General features: G+C 23.6%; 2 protein-coding genes across 4 annotated transcripts; one reads left to right on the top strand and one right to left on the bottom strand.

Moving 5' to 3' along the window:
- Nucleotides 1-1,079: 1,079 nt before the first annotated feature.
- LOC132929050 (myosin-2 essential light chain-like) lies at nt 1,080-5,861 on the bottom strand. The gene is made up of 5 exons (XM_060994095.1): nt 5,355-5,861; nt 4,430-4,457; nt 1,763-1,903; nt 1,513-1,677; nt 1,080-1,442 (listed from the first exon to the last, which is right to left on the bottom strand). Exons 1-5 carry the CDS (start codon nt 5,364-5,366, stop codon nt 1,336-1,338), a joined length of 453 nt encoding a protein of 150 aa, XP_060850078.1. The 5' UTR covers nt 5,367-5,861; the 3' UTR covers nt 1,080-1,335.
- Nucleotides 5,862-6,049: 188 nt separating this feature from the next.
- On the top strand, nt 6,050-15,892 carry LOC132929047 (BUD13 homolog). 3 transcript variants are annotated; one of them, XM_060994090.1, is made up of 10 exons: nt 6,051-6,363; nt 7,316-7,525; nt 7,586-7,766; nt 7,858-9,222; nt 9,301-9,647; nt 9,716-9,801; nt 9,867-9,928; nt 10,767-10,826; nt 11,306-11,481; nt 15,177-15,892. In XM_060994090.1, the coding sequence occupies exons 1-10, from the start codon at nt 6,352-6,354 to the stop codon at nt 15,180-15,182; spliced, it is 2,505 nt and encodes an 834-aa protein (XP_060850073.1). In that variant the 5' UTR covers nt 6,051-6,351; the 3' UTR covers nt 15,183-15,892. The 3 variants fall into 3 exon arrangements, with proteins under 3 accessions (XP_060850071.1, XP_060850073.1, XP_060850072.1); XM_060994089.1 differs by having other exon boundaries at nt 9,864-9,928; XM_060994088.1 differs by having other exon boundaries at nt 6,050-6,363; nt 9,864-9,928; nt 11,306-15,892.
- Nucleotides 15,893-15,992: the final 100 nt, after the last annotated feature.

Here is a 15,992-nt window from a genome sequence, read left to right as displayed (position 1 = left end):
ACAGAATTATTTCATGATTGCCCTTTATAATTATTAAAAATAGATCATAATTCTAGAAATAAATGGTAAAACTTAATAAAAAAAAGAACTATACTTTATCTTAAAGAAGATATAATAATAAATTATATATTCTAATTATTAGCGTTTTTAATATTTGTGTAAATAACCACTTGTTTTACTATTTTTCAAAAAACTTTTTAATGAATTGACCATCTTCATATATGTTTCTTGGACAATTTTACTTATTGTTATTAATGTATAAGAATTATTATAACTTGTTTTCTCATATTCTACAAAGATTACAATAATTAATGCATTTTATATTATTATTGATAGTATAATAACACTATGTCTATATACTATACATTAATTCATTACTTATTTTTTTTTTTTTCATTGTATATAAATTATTAGTTTAAAAATAGTTATGCCCAGTCATTAAAAATAAAATCAACTATACGACAAAATATTTTCACTGGGTGATATTTGTGTTGTATAATTTACTAGTTTAAAAAATTCATTGATTGTGCTACATTAAGTATTTTTATCTAACTGCCTTTAAATGTTTATTTTAAATTTTAAAAGTAATTAAAACTTGCTTAAGAAATTTGTTGAATGTAGCTTCGATCAAAAAATATTCAAAGATAAAGATTTTAAAGCAATTATTGAAAGATAAAGGATATTTTTTCACAAGAAACTTAGCTATCATCAAGTATTAAATGATTTAAAGTAAACTAAAATAATCATATTAGATAATTAATTTGTTAGAGTAACATTGGATTGCTGATTTAACCATGGCATTTTAAGTTTTAAATTAATTTATGAATAACTGTACTGCATTTGTTATTTTAAGCATAATATGCAATAAAACAATTATTGAATAACTACACAAATATTCTTGTATTGTTAATACTAAATTGTAATGTATTAAGTATAAACATTAAAAATTGTTAACTCGCTAAAGATCGATGGACAGTCCCCACCAATTGTGTTATACGATACTTATAACTATTATTATTATAAAACGTGAGATATACATGAATGCTGACAATTCAATAGTTGAGAAGAAAAAACATATATAATTGTTGGCACATTTAAACTTATATTTGCCGGACCAAAAAATATGAACAATCATTCTTTAATCTGAAACCCTCAATAAACTTAAATTAATTGATTTTATTAAATTATAATAGTAAACATACACAAAATAATCACTGTTTTTCTCGTATAATATTAACAAAATATAAAAGTATATTGTATTTAAAATATGTAAATAATGATTAGGTACAATGAGTTAAATAAGATAAATACATAATAAAAAAATTATTAAACAATTCAACCCGATGTTACAGAACGTACAAATTCCTCATAGTTTATGTTACCTAAAGAGTCCTCTTGCCCAGTTAATAATTGTTCAACTTCTTCATCAGTAAGTTTTTCTCCTACATTAGTACAAACACTTGATTATTAATATTATATAAAGCTAATAATACCATTAAGTTATTTACTAACCAAGTGTTGTAAGTAAGTGACGTAATTCTGCAGAAGATATAAATCCATTTCCTTCTTTGTCAAAATGTCGTAAACCTTCATTAAAATCATCAGCTGTATTTGAGGAACGATTTTTAGATATAGCTTGATAAATAGGTAAAAATACTTCAAATGGAATGCGTTCATCTTAAAAGAAAAATTGTATACAAAACAAATTGGTTAAGTCTTGATAATATGTTGATATTTATTATATGCATTTTCTAAATCATACCAGTTTTATGCTGTTGTGCAAACTTCTTTACATCTGATTCTGTAGGATTTTGACCTAAAGCTCGAAGAGCATTACCTATATGTGATATGTGTATTTTATTGTCACCTCTGTTATCAAACAATTGAAATGCTTCTTCCATTTCTAAAAAAAAAAATGAGAAGGTAATATAAATGTAATGTGGTATTGATTTAAAATAATAACCTCAGAAGTAATTCCCAAAATATACTTGTTAATTTAATAAAAAAATTTGAAAAGTCAGCCAATATAAAAGCATACAAAATATACATATAAGAAGTAAACAGTAGAGTTGGCAGGTAATAAATGTATAATTTCTTGGACAATTTTCAATATTTTTCAAAGTCAAGATAACTGCCTATGGTATATTTCTACCTATTTATCAGAAGCATGTCTAAGGAGTAGTAATCTTAATTTTGAATCCTTTTATAGTAATAACTAATACCTAACTCAATAAATTAAAGTAATATTATTATAATATTTTTATATTATAATCTATAAACCTTGAGTGAAATGAAAAAAAGTTTAACAATAATTCTAATTTGTTTATTGTAATATCAGTATTCAACTTATCAAACAATTTGGTATTTAAATGTAATATTTCTCAAGTAAAGTAGCGAGTCAAAGTTATTTAGCAAAAAATATGTTAAGTAATTGTCCAAAAAATATTATAGAGTTTTACAAAGATATAAGTGATATGGAAGTCATTTGAGAAAATTAAATTAAATTTGAATGTGTGTTGGTTCTACTAGTAAGTTCACATAAGCCAAAAGAATAATAAAGACATAATATGTACATCTACAACTACCTAATACATGTATTTATAATTTTGTGTTGATATAAACCTAAAAGGAGTTATTGCAATATCCTACAATAGTAATTGACGAGTATGCTAAAATGCAAAATACAAGAATTCAATACACTAGATAAATATAATAAATAGTTATTGGTTTTATTAGTAGTATATATTACGTTTGACTTCATGGTATATTTTAAAAAATATATTTAAAATTTCCTAAACAATTTTTTGTATATTATACAAATTATTCTTATAACCGGACTTGTGAGTTATGATCCACAACATGCCTCGACCAATTACCTTTGATTCATAGGAATATTTAAGAATAAGAGCAAAGTATAAATCAAGTATGTCGCACTGTAGCACTCCTGCATTCAGCCAGTTTGCAACTGTTTCCATACGTATATTTAATGATAAAAACATAAATAAACAAGTAATGAGGAACTGAAGTACAGGGAGCAGCGAAGGCCTTAAATAGGTTGTAAAATCTTAAAAAGATGAAAATGAATCCTAGTTTAAATAGTCTATATATATTTTCCTTTCATTTAATTAATTTTGATAACATTCGTGGCTACATTAAAATATGACAGTTACATATTCTCTCAGTTGCAAGTTTTTTTAAAGGCATTATACAATTTTATAGTATTACCTATAATACATTATATCTATATACAGTATGTTAAGTATCTTTTAAACAATAACACAAATTGTTTTTGTTCAGTGACCTTGGATTGATATGGAGTTTATAAGATAGGGATTATAGGAAATCTTGATGATTCAAGAAAGGTTTAGAATTAAGATAATCATTTGAATCAATTATTTTAGGGTGGCTCACCCACTATTAATAATCTTACAAAAATAATTACATTATCCTTTATTTCTACTTTCAATTGGTTACACCAGTGGTATAAAATAAAAATTTAGGCTCAGGAGTAAAATTGTCAACGCGTCTTTTTCATTTAGACATTATAATATAAGGAGGTCTAAGGAGGAAGGATGTATACATCTTAAATACTAATATTATTTTATACATTTTTTTAAAAATAATGCTTAAAATATGTTTATTAATTAAAAATTATATAATAATTTTGATTTTGATTAAAAAACAAATGAATGTTTTACTATATATTAAAATAAAAACATTGTATTACTTTGGGCCCCTTTATTGAACAGGCCCAAGTGCACTTGCATCCTGTAACACCTCTTAGTTACGCACTGGGTTGCATGAAAGAAAAAGAGTTATTTTACGCCACAGGTGGATTACCCCTATCAGTTTCATTTATCCTCAGGCAATGCTAAGTTATGAATGATATATCATTAAAAACAAGCCAACTTCTGTAAGACCCTAAATGTAGGATGTATGTTATACATTATAAATTATAATTCATAAATAATAAAATCAAAAATATAATCAGGGGAGTGTTTTGGGTGTTAAAACATTCTCTACTAGGCCTTATAATTCAAAAATAAACTATGTTTAATCATACATTATATGGCTCTGTGATAGATGTCTAAAGAACAGCCCCCCCAAATTATTTTTAAATATTAAATTAAAACACCTCATTAAAAATTCCTTGCTATGCACTGCAAAAATAGTTAACACTTTCTTAGATCTATTATCTATAACTATAACATTAATATTGAAATTACTCATTCTACCTACCTATTTAATAATAAAACAATAGATATACTTAATTCTAAAGCTGAAATATACAAACAGCTATGAACAGGTAAACCCACCTGTCATTATTCTACAATTTGTATACCTGCCATAATATATTATAAGCCTTATGCACTAATCATCTGTCAAGTATGTTTCTTAACTTAAATATGTATAAAATAAAATCATTTACCTGCTAATTGATCTTCCGAATAAGTAACCTGAAAATTAAAACAGTATAACTAATTTTTAAATTAAAATAAAATGTTTATTTAGTTTACATAAAAATACAGTAAAATCTTTGACTGCATACCTTTCATTTTCTTATCTAAAAGAGTAGATTAAGTCTAATACCTACTAAATAAAGGACACAACTATAATACATTTTAAGTCATACTCTATACATTAAATGATATTATTTCACCAAAAATGTTATTTTCTTTATATAATAAGTTACATAACAATTTGTTTTATACAGGGCAATTGCAATTTAGATAAATGTTTTATTTGATGAATTAATAATTATTATTAGTTTAAACTAATTAAATAGGCCCATTAAAACTTAGTTACAGGTAATAATTACGTTAATTTTTTTTAAATATATCTAATATATTTTTTTTAATTAAAAATTAATAATAAATAGACCATACGGTTCAAATATTGAATTTGTAAATAATATACAGGTTATTCGTCAGTCACTGATTAAATTAAAAGTTAGATCTTCCACATCATATTTATTGAATTTATCATATATTATGTTAGATATTTCAAATTAATTTATAATATGCTTGATAGACTAACCTAATTAGTGCTAGGCACTGCAACGAGTTTACTGTGATAGCTGTTTTGTTTTTTTAACAACAAATAACAGTGACAGTTAATCGAATTTCTACTGTAGATATATGTATATTTAAAACCAAAGCAATCAAAAAAAAATGTGTAAATATATAAATTAAATTGTTAACTACTGAACTAATCATCCTAGAATACACAATATATAAATATGTAATTTATGTATATATATATATATATATATAGAATTATGAATTGTAATATAATCTTTACAACTTAATATATTATAATATATCTTTTATAAATATAGTTTAAGAAATACATACCGGTTTGCTCATTGTGAAAATTGTTTTTCGTTTAAAAATACAATTTTAAAAGATAAGTTTTTTAACTAATAATTTAATACGCCGTGATCACTATAATGTTATACGTTAATAATAACCACAAATTATATTCAAAATGTCTAAATAGGTACTTTTATATAAATAAGTAAAATAAGAAGTGAGACCACTTAAAGATTTAAGAACATTACTTTTAAAGTAAGAACTTTATATATTAGGCGAAAGGCGAATAACCTATCGATTTTACAAACTTAAAAATTGGAATTAGTGTGAAATTCGAAATGCGAATTATCAATAAACATTAAACGGATAAGTGTCAATCGTAATAATGCGGAATTACGGAATGACCAGTGAGTCAGTGAGTGAGTTTCTGAGTAGGAAATAAGTATTGACTATTGAGACATTTTGTAATGAGTAACCCCTATAAATAGTAAATACTTAAGAGCAAATAATGAGTAGTAGGTACTAATCACGATTGTAGAATGTAGACGAATGTAGATAAACAACCGTGATCATAAGCTTATAAAATGTAATCAACATGTTAAGCAATGGTAAAATATTTAAATTTAAATTGGTAATACTCATATGTGATATTGGTTTGTAACACTGCGGCTTTTCGTATTTCTTTGGATCATCTGTTTTGTTATTGTTTTCGTATTCTTTTCATCTTCATTGCTCCAATACCCTATGCTTATGTGCATATGTGTAAAATGTACAATACTACAATATGTTTATTATATTTGTAATTTTGTATTGACATTTATTTAGTTCTGGCCTCCTGGGAGACGAGAATTCGTATAAAAATCTATATAGTTTACATTGTTTATTGTTTTTTCTTTTTAATTATTACTACATTATTATTCGTGATTCGTGTACTTTGCAAATTGTATGTTGTAACAATATGTTTCAATCTTTCTAGTTTTTTGTTTGTGTTTAATAGAAAATTCATTAACATTTATTAAAGAGGATTAATAAAAGAAAAATGGATTATAATGTGAGTATTGACACTTTATTTTCCATATTTATTACAAAAATATAATAGTTGAAATTATAGGTATTGCACCTAGTTATGATATTTAGTTTTCAAGTATTTAAATTCAAAATTACTAAAAATTGTAACACTCACTTGAGTGAAAATAGTTATTTTTATTTTTTGGAAGAGTATGAATATTGCTATGTAGGTAATTACACATTTTATATCAACATACAAAACAATTATGTGTGATGTGTTGTGTATGATAGGTATATGGTTCTTTTTAATACTATAACATGTATAATTTACGTTGGAATAACAAATCAGACATTATCTATTGATTGTATTATTATTTTTTTATACATATTATACTGTCTTATACTAATTTAGGTAACCAAAACCTCCCTTGATGTACCCATGGATTATATTAATATATTTTAAATAATTTTCCAAAGGTATACTTATAAATTATAATATTATAATAGTGACCATTCTTTTTAAGATAATACAAATCAAGAAAATTATAGTTTATCAGTGTATTTAGTTGTTGGCTAACAGATGTATGCCAGCAAGTAGGATTGGGAGGTGAAATGACTAGTGTTCTTTATTTTTGACATTTTGTATTTTTATTTTTTCATATTTTTATGTCACTCTTGAAGTTTTTATTATGTTTAAATATTTTTTCTGTTACTTTACAACTTTAATAAATATTGCAATGATTTCTCCTCATTAATTTAAAATTCATTTTTGCAAAATTCTCTTCATTGTCCATGTCAAACTGAGCAAAATAAATCAAGGTACTAAAAAGCATAAACCTACATTTTGATTTAGTTACAGCTATACAGTATTTTTTAATTTTTTATCTTAATTTAAAAATGAGTATTAGTTTTGAATAACTAAATAGCTAGTTTTATAGACTCATAGTTATACATAATAAAATTAATCATTTTAAATTATTTATCATTTTTATTAGAATATTGATGAAGATGATGTTGAAAAATTACGCCTAGCTGCACTTATGACATTCAAAAAGAAATCTAATTTGCCAATAAATGCAATAAGTAGTACATCTGGAGAATTTAATAAATTTGGAAATGGTAATTCCTTTAATAACTCTGCAAGAAATAATAGAGGACGCTTTCCAGCGCCAAATAGACTGTATAATAAACGTACATATGCTAATGTAAGTTATAACAAACTTTTATTTTAAATATATCCTTTTTTAAAATTATTTTTGTTATAGGTTGGTTTTCGAAGACCACCTCACGCAAACAATAATTTGATTGCTATTATACCAATGGATAGCGATGGTGATTCGCTAAATGATTCAATATCCAAAAATTTACCTAAAAATATTAATTTAAAACATGCATCTACTTCAGATTCCTCCAAATTAACCAATTTTCAGAATATAAATAATGAAGGTAAATTGTTAAAATATTACATAAATATCAAGTCCCCTTTTGTCTATATTATAAAATATTAAATTTTTTTTTTTTTTAATTATGTTTTTAGTTTCTACAAAATTTAGCAGATTAGATAATGAATCTGGTTCTGAAGAAAGTGATGATAGTGAAGCAGAAGAAGATGGGAAAGAAGATTCAGATGACGGAGATGTCTTATTATTGGGCGAAGAAGATGAAGATTTAGATGATCTTGATAAATTAATGGACATTATGGAGGCTGAAATTGCTGGTGGAGACGTAAAATCATCTAAAAAAGAAAAGAAAAGCTTAAAACAAAAAAGTAAAAAAGATAAGAGTACTGTAAAAAATAAATTAAATGCTAAAACTAAAATAGATGAACCTCCTATAATTACTAATCAACCTAAGATTATTGAAGATACAAAACCTCAACTGAATCTACCCGAAGAAGAATTAGAATCTATAAAAACTTTAGATGAAATAAGAAACTCCTCATCACAATCTAGTTTATTGAAATCACGTATACCTTTGAGATCTCCATCACCACCCATTAGAAAAAGATCAATATCTCCTTATAGTAAACTTCAAAGAAGGTCACCATTGTCAAGATCACCACGAAGAAGATCTCCTTCACTTGACAGATATAGATATTCACCACTACGATCAAGGCTCTATCGTAGATCTTTATCACCTAGAAGATCACCTAGACGTATGTCACCTTTAAGGGAAAAAAATCTTTCTCCAAGACGATATTCACCTCTTAAATCTCGTTATCCTTATCGTTCACCATCTCCAAGAAGAAGACGTAGATCTTTATCACGAGATATATCACCTAGTAGAAGACGGTTATCACCATTAAGGAGAAGAAGTAGATCTCCACACAAAATTAAATCTAAATCAAGATCACCTAAAGTACGACCAGCTGTTAGAAGAAGATCACCTAGTCCATTAAAAAAAGTTATAAGGTCAAGACCAATATCTCCTCTAAATATTCGCCGTAAAGATAGTAAAAGTATAGATGATGATCACTTAAAGAAAAGAGAAAAGATTAAAACTGTTGATAATCAAGTGGAATCGAGATTAATAGATCCAGTTTTAGAAGCAAGAAAAAGGAAATTTGAATCTAACAAGCCAATTGAACCATCAAGTAAAAAAATTATTTTGAAAAAAACAAATTCAGTTCAAGTAGCAATTCAAACTGAAAGCAAAGAAACTCAAAATGAAATAAATGAATTAGAAATAAAACCAAAAACTAACCACTTAGCTAAGAAAGTAAAAAAAGTTGCACATTCCTTCCCAGTTCCAAAAAATATTAGCATAAAAATGAATAACGATTTGGAAAATGGACAACTAAGAAGAGTTATAAAAGTAAATACTTCAGACAAAATTTGTAATAAAAAGCGACCAAGGATTGTATTTGGACATGAAGAAAAAAATAAGACACTTATTGAAGAAGGTTTGATATAATATTATGAATTTTACTTAAATTTTAAATGTCTTCGATGAATTGGTAATGATTTTTTTTTTTTTTTAGCTGAGAAGTTTGATCAACATACTAAGAATATTCCTAAATCAAATACCACTGTAACAAAAGTATTGCATTCTGAAGCAGTTGAAGTATCTAGTGCATCAGAAGAAGAAGAAGAATTATCAGAAGAAGAAGTATCTGAGGAAGAAGTATCTGAAGAAAATGTAGATGAAGAAAGTGAAAAAGAAGATGGACAAGATTCCAGTGATAGTTGTGAGGAATATATTGAAGAGGAAGAAGAGATTGCAGAACTTCAACCAGGAGTCGATGATAAAAAGGAATCCTTGCAACATAATGATACAGTTGATCTTAGAACAGAACTAAAACGAAGGAGAGCTCTTCGGTTAAATATGGTAAATAAAAATATATTCAAATACATAATTTAATTTAATTTCTAAAAAAAATTTTCATGAATGTATAGATTCAAGTGGAAGTTAAAAAGAAACCAGAATCATTTTATCCTGCGCGGTTATTACAGTCAGCTATAAGAGGCGTTGTTGGTTCAAGGTATTATTACATTTATATATTATGATTATATATTGTATACATATTGTGTAAATATTTTTCAGCAGTACTAATGAAGTTAAAAGAAAAAAACATTCTAAAATCCCAGAAATTAGCATAAAAACAGAAAGTATGTATTATGGTTTTATTATTGTATTTTATATAAGTTTATAAATTAATACTTATGAACTATACTTTATTCAAATTAGGAAACATAATTGGTAGGTTGACTAGCGTACAGGGGCATGACTAAATTACATGTAATTTTTTAAATAGACAATTGTTGATTCTATGGGGATAACAAATGGGTTAGAAAAACTGATTACTTTTTGATATATAGCGAACTAAGCTAGAAATACATTCTTCTATACCAGTGGTCGGCAATCGGCGGCCCACGCGTCTATTCTATACGGCCCGCTTTAAATTCTATGACAACGAAGTTTAATTGAATTAAAAATTTTTATTTTTGTCTGGCCTTAAATCTTATTAATTTATGAATGTGGCCCGGGAGTCCAAAAAGGTTGCTAACCACTGTTCTATACAATAAATGATTTAAAATTCACTTTTCATTAATTTTAGAAAAAAGTGTAAGTTGCATTTTTATATGAAGTTTTTATGCCTATTTAATATTTATATTATTTTAAATTATTGTTTTTATTTTATGTTTTACATATTTTATTATATAACTTAAATGTTGACAATATATTTTTAATAATTCAATTTATGTACCAAATTTTTTATTTTTTAAAAACATAATTTTTAGTATGCAAAAAATACAAACATTTTATTAAATCATAAATATTTTTATATTTTTTTTTTTATCTATTTTAGATTTTATAATTTCTGTGCCCTTATTATTTACAAAATATCTTTTTATCTTTTTTAGTTAAACTAGTTTTTTTAATTATGATGTAATGGAAATAATTGGTTTATTTTTAATATAAATAATTATAAATTTTATCTTTTAGGTAACTCAGATGGTCGAAGAGTAATTGTAATGAATCGAGACAACACAAGGACTGACAATGGTAAAAATTATGTTTCCATTTAAATACTATTATATTACAGCACTCCTATTTCTTATTAACTTATTCAAAATAATTAAAAAGTAAAAATCTTACAAATTTTTCAGTATAGCTAATTCAAATTCATCTTAGTTTTGTTAAACAAAGCATAACTAAAAGTTTAAAATATTATTCATCTTTCAATTTATTTATTTGTTCAAATATTATATGTTTTGCATATCAAATGTAATTCCCTGTTCTGGCCAACCCATATATGGTCATCTTTTAACAACACTATGGTATATTTCTAAAATATCTTAAAATTCATATCACTTCATTTAGAATAAATGGACTACTGTTAAAATTCTATCATTAATTAGTGATCTCTTCAAGATTAAGTTCTAGACAAAAAGCTTTTTTATAATTAATGGTTTTTACTGATAAATGTATAAATTTCAGAGTAAAAATGTAATTACATTTATTATATATTTATTCAAATTTAGTTCATGAAGATTATAATGATGCAGTAGAATCATATGCCAGTGTCAAACGTCTAAAGGGTAAATTAAAGAAAGCACCAGTACGTTTGAGGACAACAGGTGTTAATAATGATAACACAAATCAAAAAGGACTAAGGAAGATCATAAAGCGTAACATTAATGTTACAGATTTCGATCAGGTATTTGATGTCCTAATCACATGCATTTTTATCCTATTGGTCAATTTATTATATGACTACTATTTTGTTTTCAATTCACTATTATGGAGTTCTCTAAAATTCAAATTAATTGTAGTTTAGTTTATTCTTTCTGGATCGTAATAGCAATTAATTAATTTTTATTCATAGATGTATATTATTTACATTCCATTCTTCAAATATTATAATTTCTAATTCCTGATAAGTGCAAGCTTTTTTAAATTTTTTAGTTTAATCTTATTGGTATATAAATATGAATTTGGGACGTAATTAAGTGTGTTGTATACTTAATTCATTTAATATAATAAATTACTGAAAAATTATGAGTACTGAGTATGATATAGAACATTTTTACTCTTAAAAAATAGTTAATACAAAATAATCAATTTCATAAAATTAAATATATGTAAGCATTTTAATTTTAAACTCTTAATTAAATTGTCTATTATTATATACTAATCTTTTTTCTTTTAATTCCACAACATATGTGGCTCTTAAACCAAAAAAAGAAAAATATTGATCTAATCTGAGCAATATGACTTGAAGTAAATGTATTCTTAGGATATGTATAACACGATTATCATATACTAAAACGTCAATTATTATTTTCATCTGATTTTAAACTTCAAAAAAGTTTGAATATATAATATGAATACCCCACATTTACAGTATTAAAGATAAACAAATTCTAAATAACAAAAATTAAATTTCTTTAATAATTACCTACCTAACTAAAGACTGATTTTTTCTTGAATTTATAAGACTGATAATTTGTTTCATGAAACATTAATTTTTGACGTTAATGTCAACCAGCTTTTATTGATTTAAATTATTTTTATGTTTTATTGTACCTATTATGTTACATTTTTCATCGTGTACATAACTAAGAATTATGGACTTAAAATTAAATGATAAATAAAAACTATATTAATAATTTTGTCTAAAGCTATATCTATGTTCTATAGATCTCAAATATACTATATTTTTATGTTTATTCTTTTGGTAACTTTTATTTTTAATATATTTTAATTGCAATAAAATAGTTTCACAATAAATTGCAATATTTACTTATGCTAGTCTTTTATTTTACATGGTAGAAATTTTTCAATTATTTAACTATTTAGTACATATTTAAATATTAATTATGACTACTTATGATCTATTTATAATTCTGTTCTTATAGTTCATTAACATTATTTAATGTTATTATTTTTATGTTAATAGTTATTTATAAAAAAAAATCCTATAAATTATATTTACTAACTTAGTCTTTCCAAATGTCCTGTTTAAATAACAATTTATTTTTAAGTAAATAATGAACACAATATTATAGTTATTATAAAATAGTTATTTAATTTTTGATATTAAAATGTATAATGGAACGGAGTGAATGTTTTATTTAATATTTAAAAAATTGTTTACAGTGTTGAATAAAAGATCTTAATTTAGAAGTTATAAAAATAATAATTGCATAATAGTCCTATCTTATTACTCAAGCATTGCTTGCTAAGATTAGATATAACTTTTAAAAAAAATTAAATTTTGATGAGCAATTGTTTATATTTAATTATATTTATTCATAAACTAGAAACTTGATAATAAAATATTATTTTAAAGTACATTTAACAAACAAAATATTTGCTAATTAGACAAATAAATTAATAAAAAAAACTACTGTTGATAATAGGTTATAAAATAGTTTATTAGTTTGATTTATATTGCAATAGAAGTATATGTAGTACATATTATTTTTACATCATAATATGTTAAACTTAATTTTAATCAATTTTGAAATAGAAAAAAATTATAGTTTAAATCTTGAAATATGTTTAATAGCAAGTGTTTTTGTTCATGGAATTATGAATGTAACTAAAGATAAAAATATTATCCAAATAAGAAAAAAACATTTTACTGGCATTAATTTTTCGTATGCTCATTGTCTAAACACTAGCCATTTTATGATTGGTTTCCATCATTGAGAAAACTACTGATCGCTCTGTGTTTTCTACACTGTGTTGAAAGATTAGTTGAATATATTCTAATTATAAATAACATATTAGCAATATATTAAGTACACAAAACACAATACGACACAATGTAGATTAAACTCGGGTTAAGAGAACATTATATTTGCTTGTGTTGTCTCCGTTTTACTAACATATAACATAACAAATTTTACAGTTAAGAAGAATAGATTTTAATAATAGAGTTAGCTTAAATATAATCTTGAGCAATTTTATTTTTTTATATTTTAAACAGTATTGTAAAAAACAAAGTAAAACGGAATCTTCAAAATGTTAAATTTGCATGTGTTAGTAAAACAGAGGTAACATGTACATGTAATGAATTATACTATAGTTGTATATTACAGTGAAAATATTGAGTCACTAACACATATAGACAGAAAACAATATTTTTTTTAACTGTAAAAATTATCCTTTAACAAAACTAGATGTCCCCATACATTTTGTTATCCATTAATTTCAGAAAATATATACATACAGACCCAAGTTCATATAAAATTCCCATCTAAAAATCATTTGCAATTTTTCATCTGTTTTTAAGTTATATAAGTTATACACATACAACAAACATAATTTAATTTATATATATACTAGATAATACTTGAAAAATAAAATCACATATGATGTATTAATTTTATTAGTTAGATATTATGCAATACAATTATATTCATCAAATAAATATTTAAAAATATTAGACAATATTTTGAAGATGATTAAGTCTCAATCAACACTGTAATGTTTAAAATATTTTTTGATATGAAAGCAAATAATACTACTTTATTATTTATGGTATTTTGTAGTCTTGTATAATTGGGTTTATATCTAATGTACTAACATTAAACAAAAAGTATAAATTTGGTTTATATTATATTTGTGATATTATGTGATAATTATTAATAACAAATTATGTTAATTTTAAAGTTATATATTACATTTAATTTTGTAAATAATTAAACATATATGTCCATTTTACAAAACAAAGTCTATGTATGTTTAATAATAGTTATTTAAACTTATTTTTAATATATATATTTTAAAATTGTTTGTTCTAAGAATGTCGTATATCATTTATTACTATTATTTGATGATTTTCTGTCATAAAAAGACTATTATAATTCCAATTCTAATTTAATATCAGTTTTAATATAAAATGAAATGTAATATTTTGAAAAAACAATTTGATTTATATTTATTATTTATTAGTCATATTAATTTTTATACATGTCATTATATTTTATTTAAAATAAGTAATTACTATATTATATTTGTTGTGATTACTTAAGAGTTTTTACAATTTAGTATTGTTATTATTTTATAATTTTTGTTTGCCCTATTTTTATTTCTAATTGTAACATTTAATTTTTCTTATGCGATTTATTTTAAGTCTACAAAGTACATGTATTACATGCTGTAATTGGTAATTTTAATATTAATTTAGCAGTTATATTATAAATAATAGGGCTTACAAATATGAAATATGAATTATGTTTTATTTTGTAAAACGGACATTTTGTAAATAAAAATTGTATTTAGTTATTTTGTTCACTCCGTTTCGTGATTGTTAAACCGTTTTAAAATTTGTGATGTATTGAGTAAGTGATCCGAATGTTGTCAATTTTTAACCGAAATATGAATTTTTATATTTTGTCACAGATGTAGGTATCCAAAAGCATTTTCTACAACAAAACAACACCAGCGGCATTTTATTATTATAAAAAAATATTATCATTTTCAACTTGGATGACTATCAACTTGTGACCACTTTAAATGTTTTGTTGTTGCATATAAATGTTTCTATTATTATTATTATGTATACAATTTCATACATATTTTGTGTATTCGTTATTTTTGTTTGTAATTAGTTATTATATACCTTTGTAATTATGTTTACCAATTGTAAACATTTTAAACATTTGACAAATAACAAATGTTATTTAATATTATAGAAAATTATTGTTTTATATTTGAATTATATATATATACATGCATACATATATATATACAAACATATAAACATACACGTAGGTATCTTATTTTTTAATACCTATTTTTGTTTTTTTTTTATAGAATTGTATTATTATGGTAGCCTAAAGCTTTTAAAATTAATTTCAAAGCTGTTAAGTGTAATAGGATATAACTTTAAATGATTATTGTTCTTATTTTCTATTTTTTTTTTTTTTTAATTATTGAACAATGAATACTTGTAAATATATAAGTATAAATTATTATTATGTGACCTAAAAAAATATTTTAATTATTTTTTTCAATATAATGCGTGTAATGAGATTATAAGTAAACGTCTGTGATTATTTTTCATATATAGTTGTAAGAAATAAATACATAAAGTAAACAATTTATCATGATCATTATATTGACTATTCATTTACATTTTATATATCCGATCTATAGTGAATGGTGGAGGTATTTGATTATACTTAAATAATTGTGATAGTAATTCTCATTAGAAAT

Source organism: Rhopalosiphum padi, chromosome 4 (assembly GCF_020882245.1).
Source record: "Rhopalosiphum padi isolate XX-2018 chromosome 4, ASM2088224v1, whole genome shotgun sequence".
In the NCBI taxonomy this organism is placed as follows: domain Eukaryota; kingdom Metazoa; phylum Arthropoda; class Insecta; order Hemiptera; family Aphididae; genus Rhopalosiphum; species Rhopalosiphum padi.
The sequence above is the reverse complement of the archived record's forward strand: the minus strand, read 5'-3'. Positions and strand labels throughout refer to the sequence as shown.

Coding starts and splice junctions, on each gene's coding strand:
- LOC132929050 (XM_060994095.1), bottom strand. Junction 1,678..1,762: donor TGCACAACAGCATAAAACTG/GTATGATTTAGA, acceptor TTTTCTTTTAAG/ATGAACGCATTCCATTTGAA. Junction 1,443..1,512: donor TCACTTACTTACAACACTTG/GTTAGTAAATAA, acceptor GTACTAATGTAG/GAGAAAAACTTACTGATGAA.
- LOC132929047 (XM_060994088.1), top strand. Junction 7,767..7,857: donor TCAGAATATAAATAATGAAG/GTAAATTGTTAA, acceptor TTATGTTTTTAG/TTTCTACAAAATTTAGCAGA. Junction 10,827..11,305: donor CAACACAAGGACTGACAATG/GTAAAAATTATG, acceptor ATTCAAATTTAG/TTCATGAAGATTATAATGAT.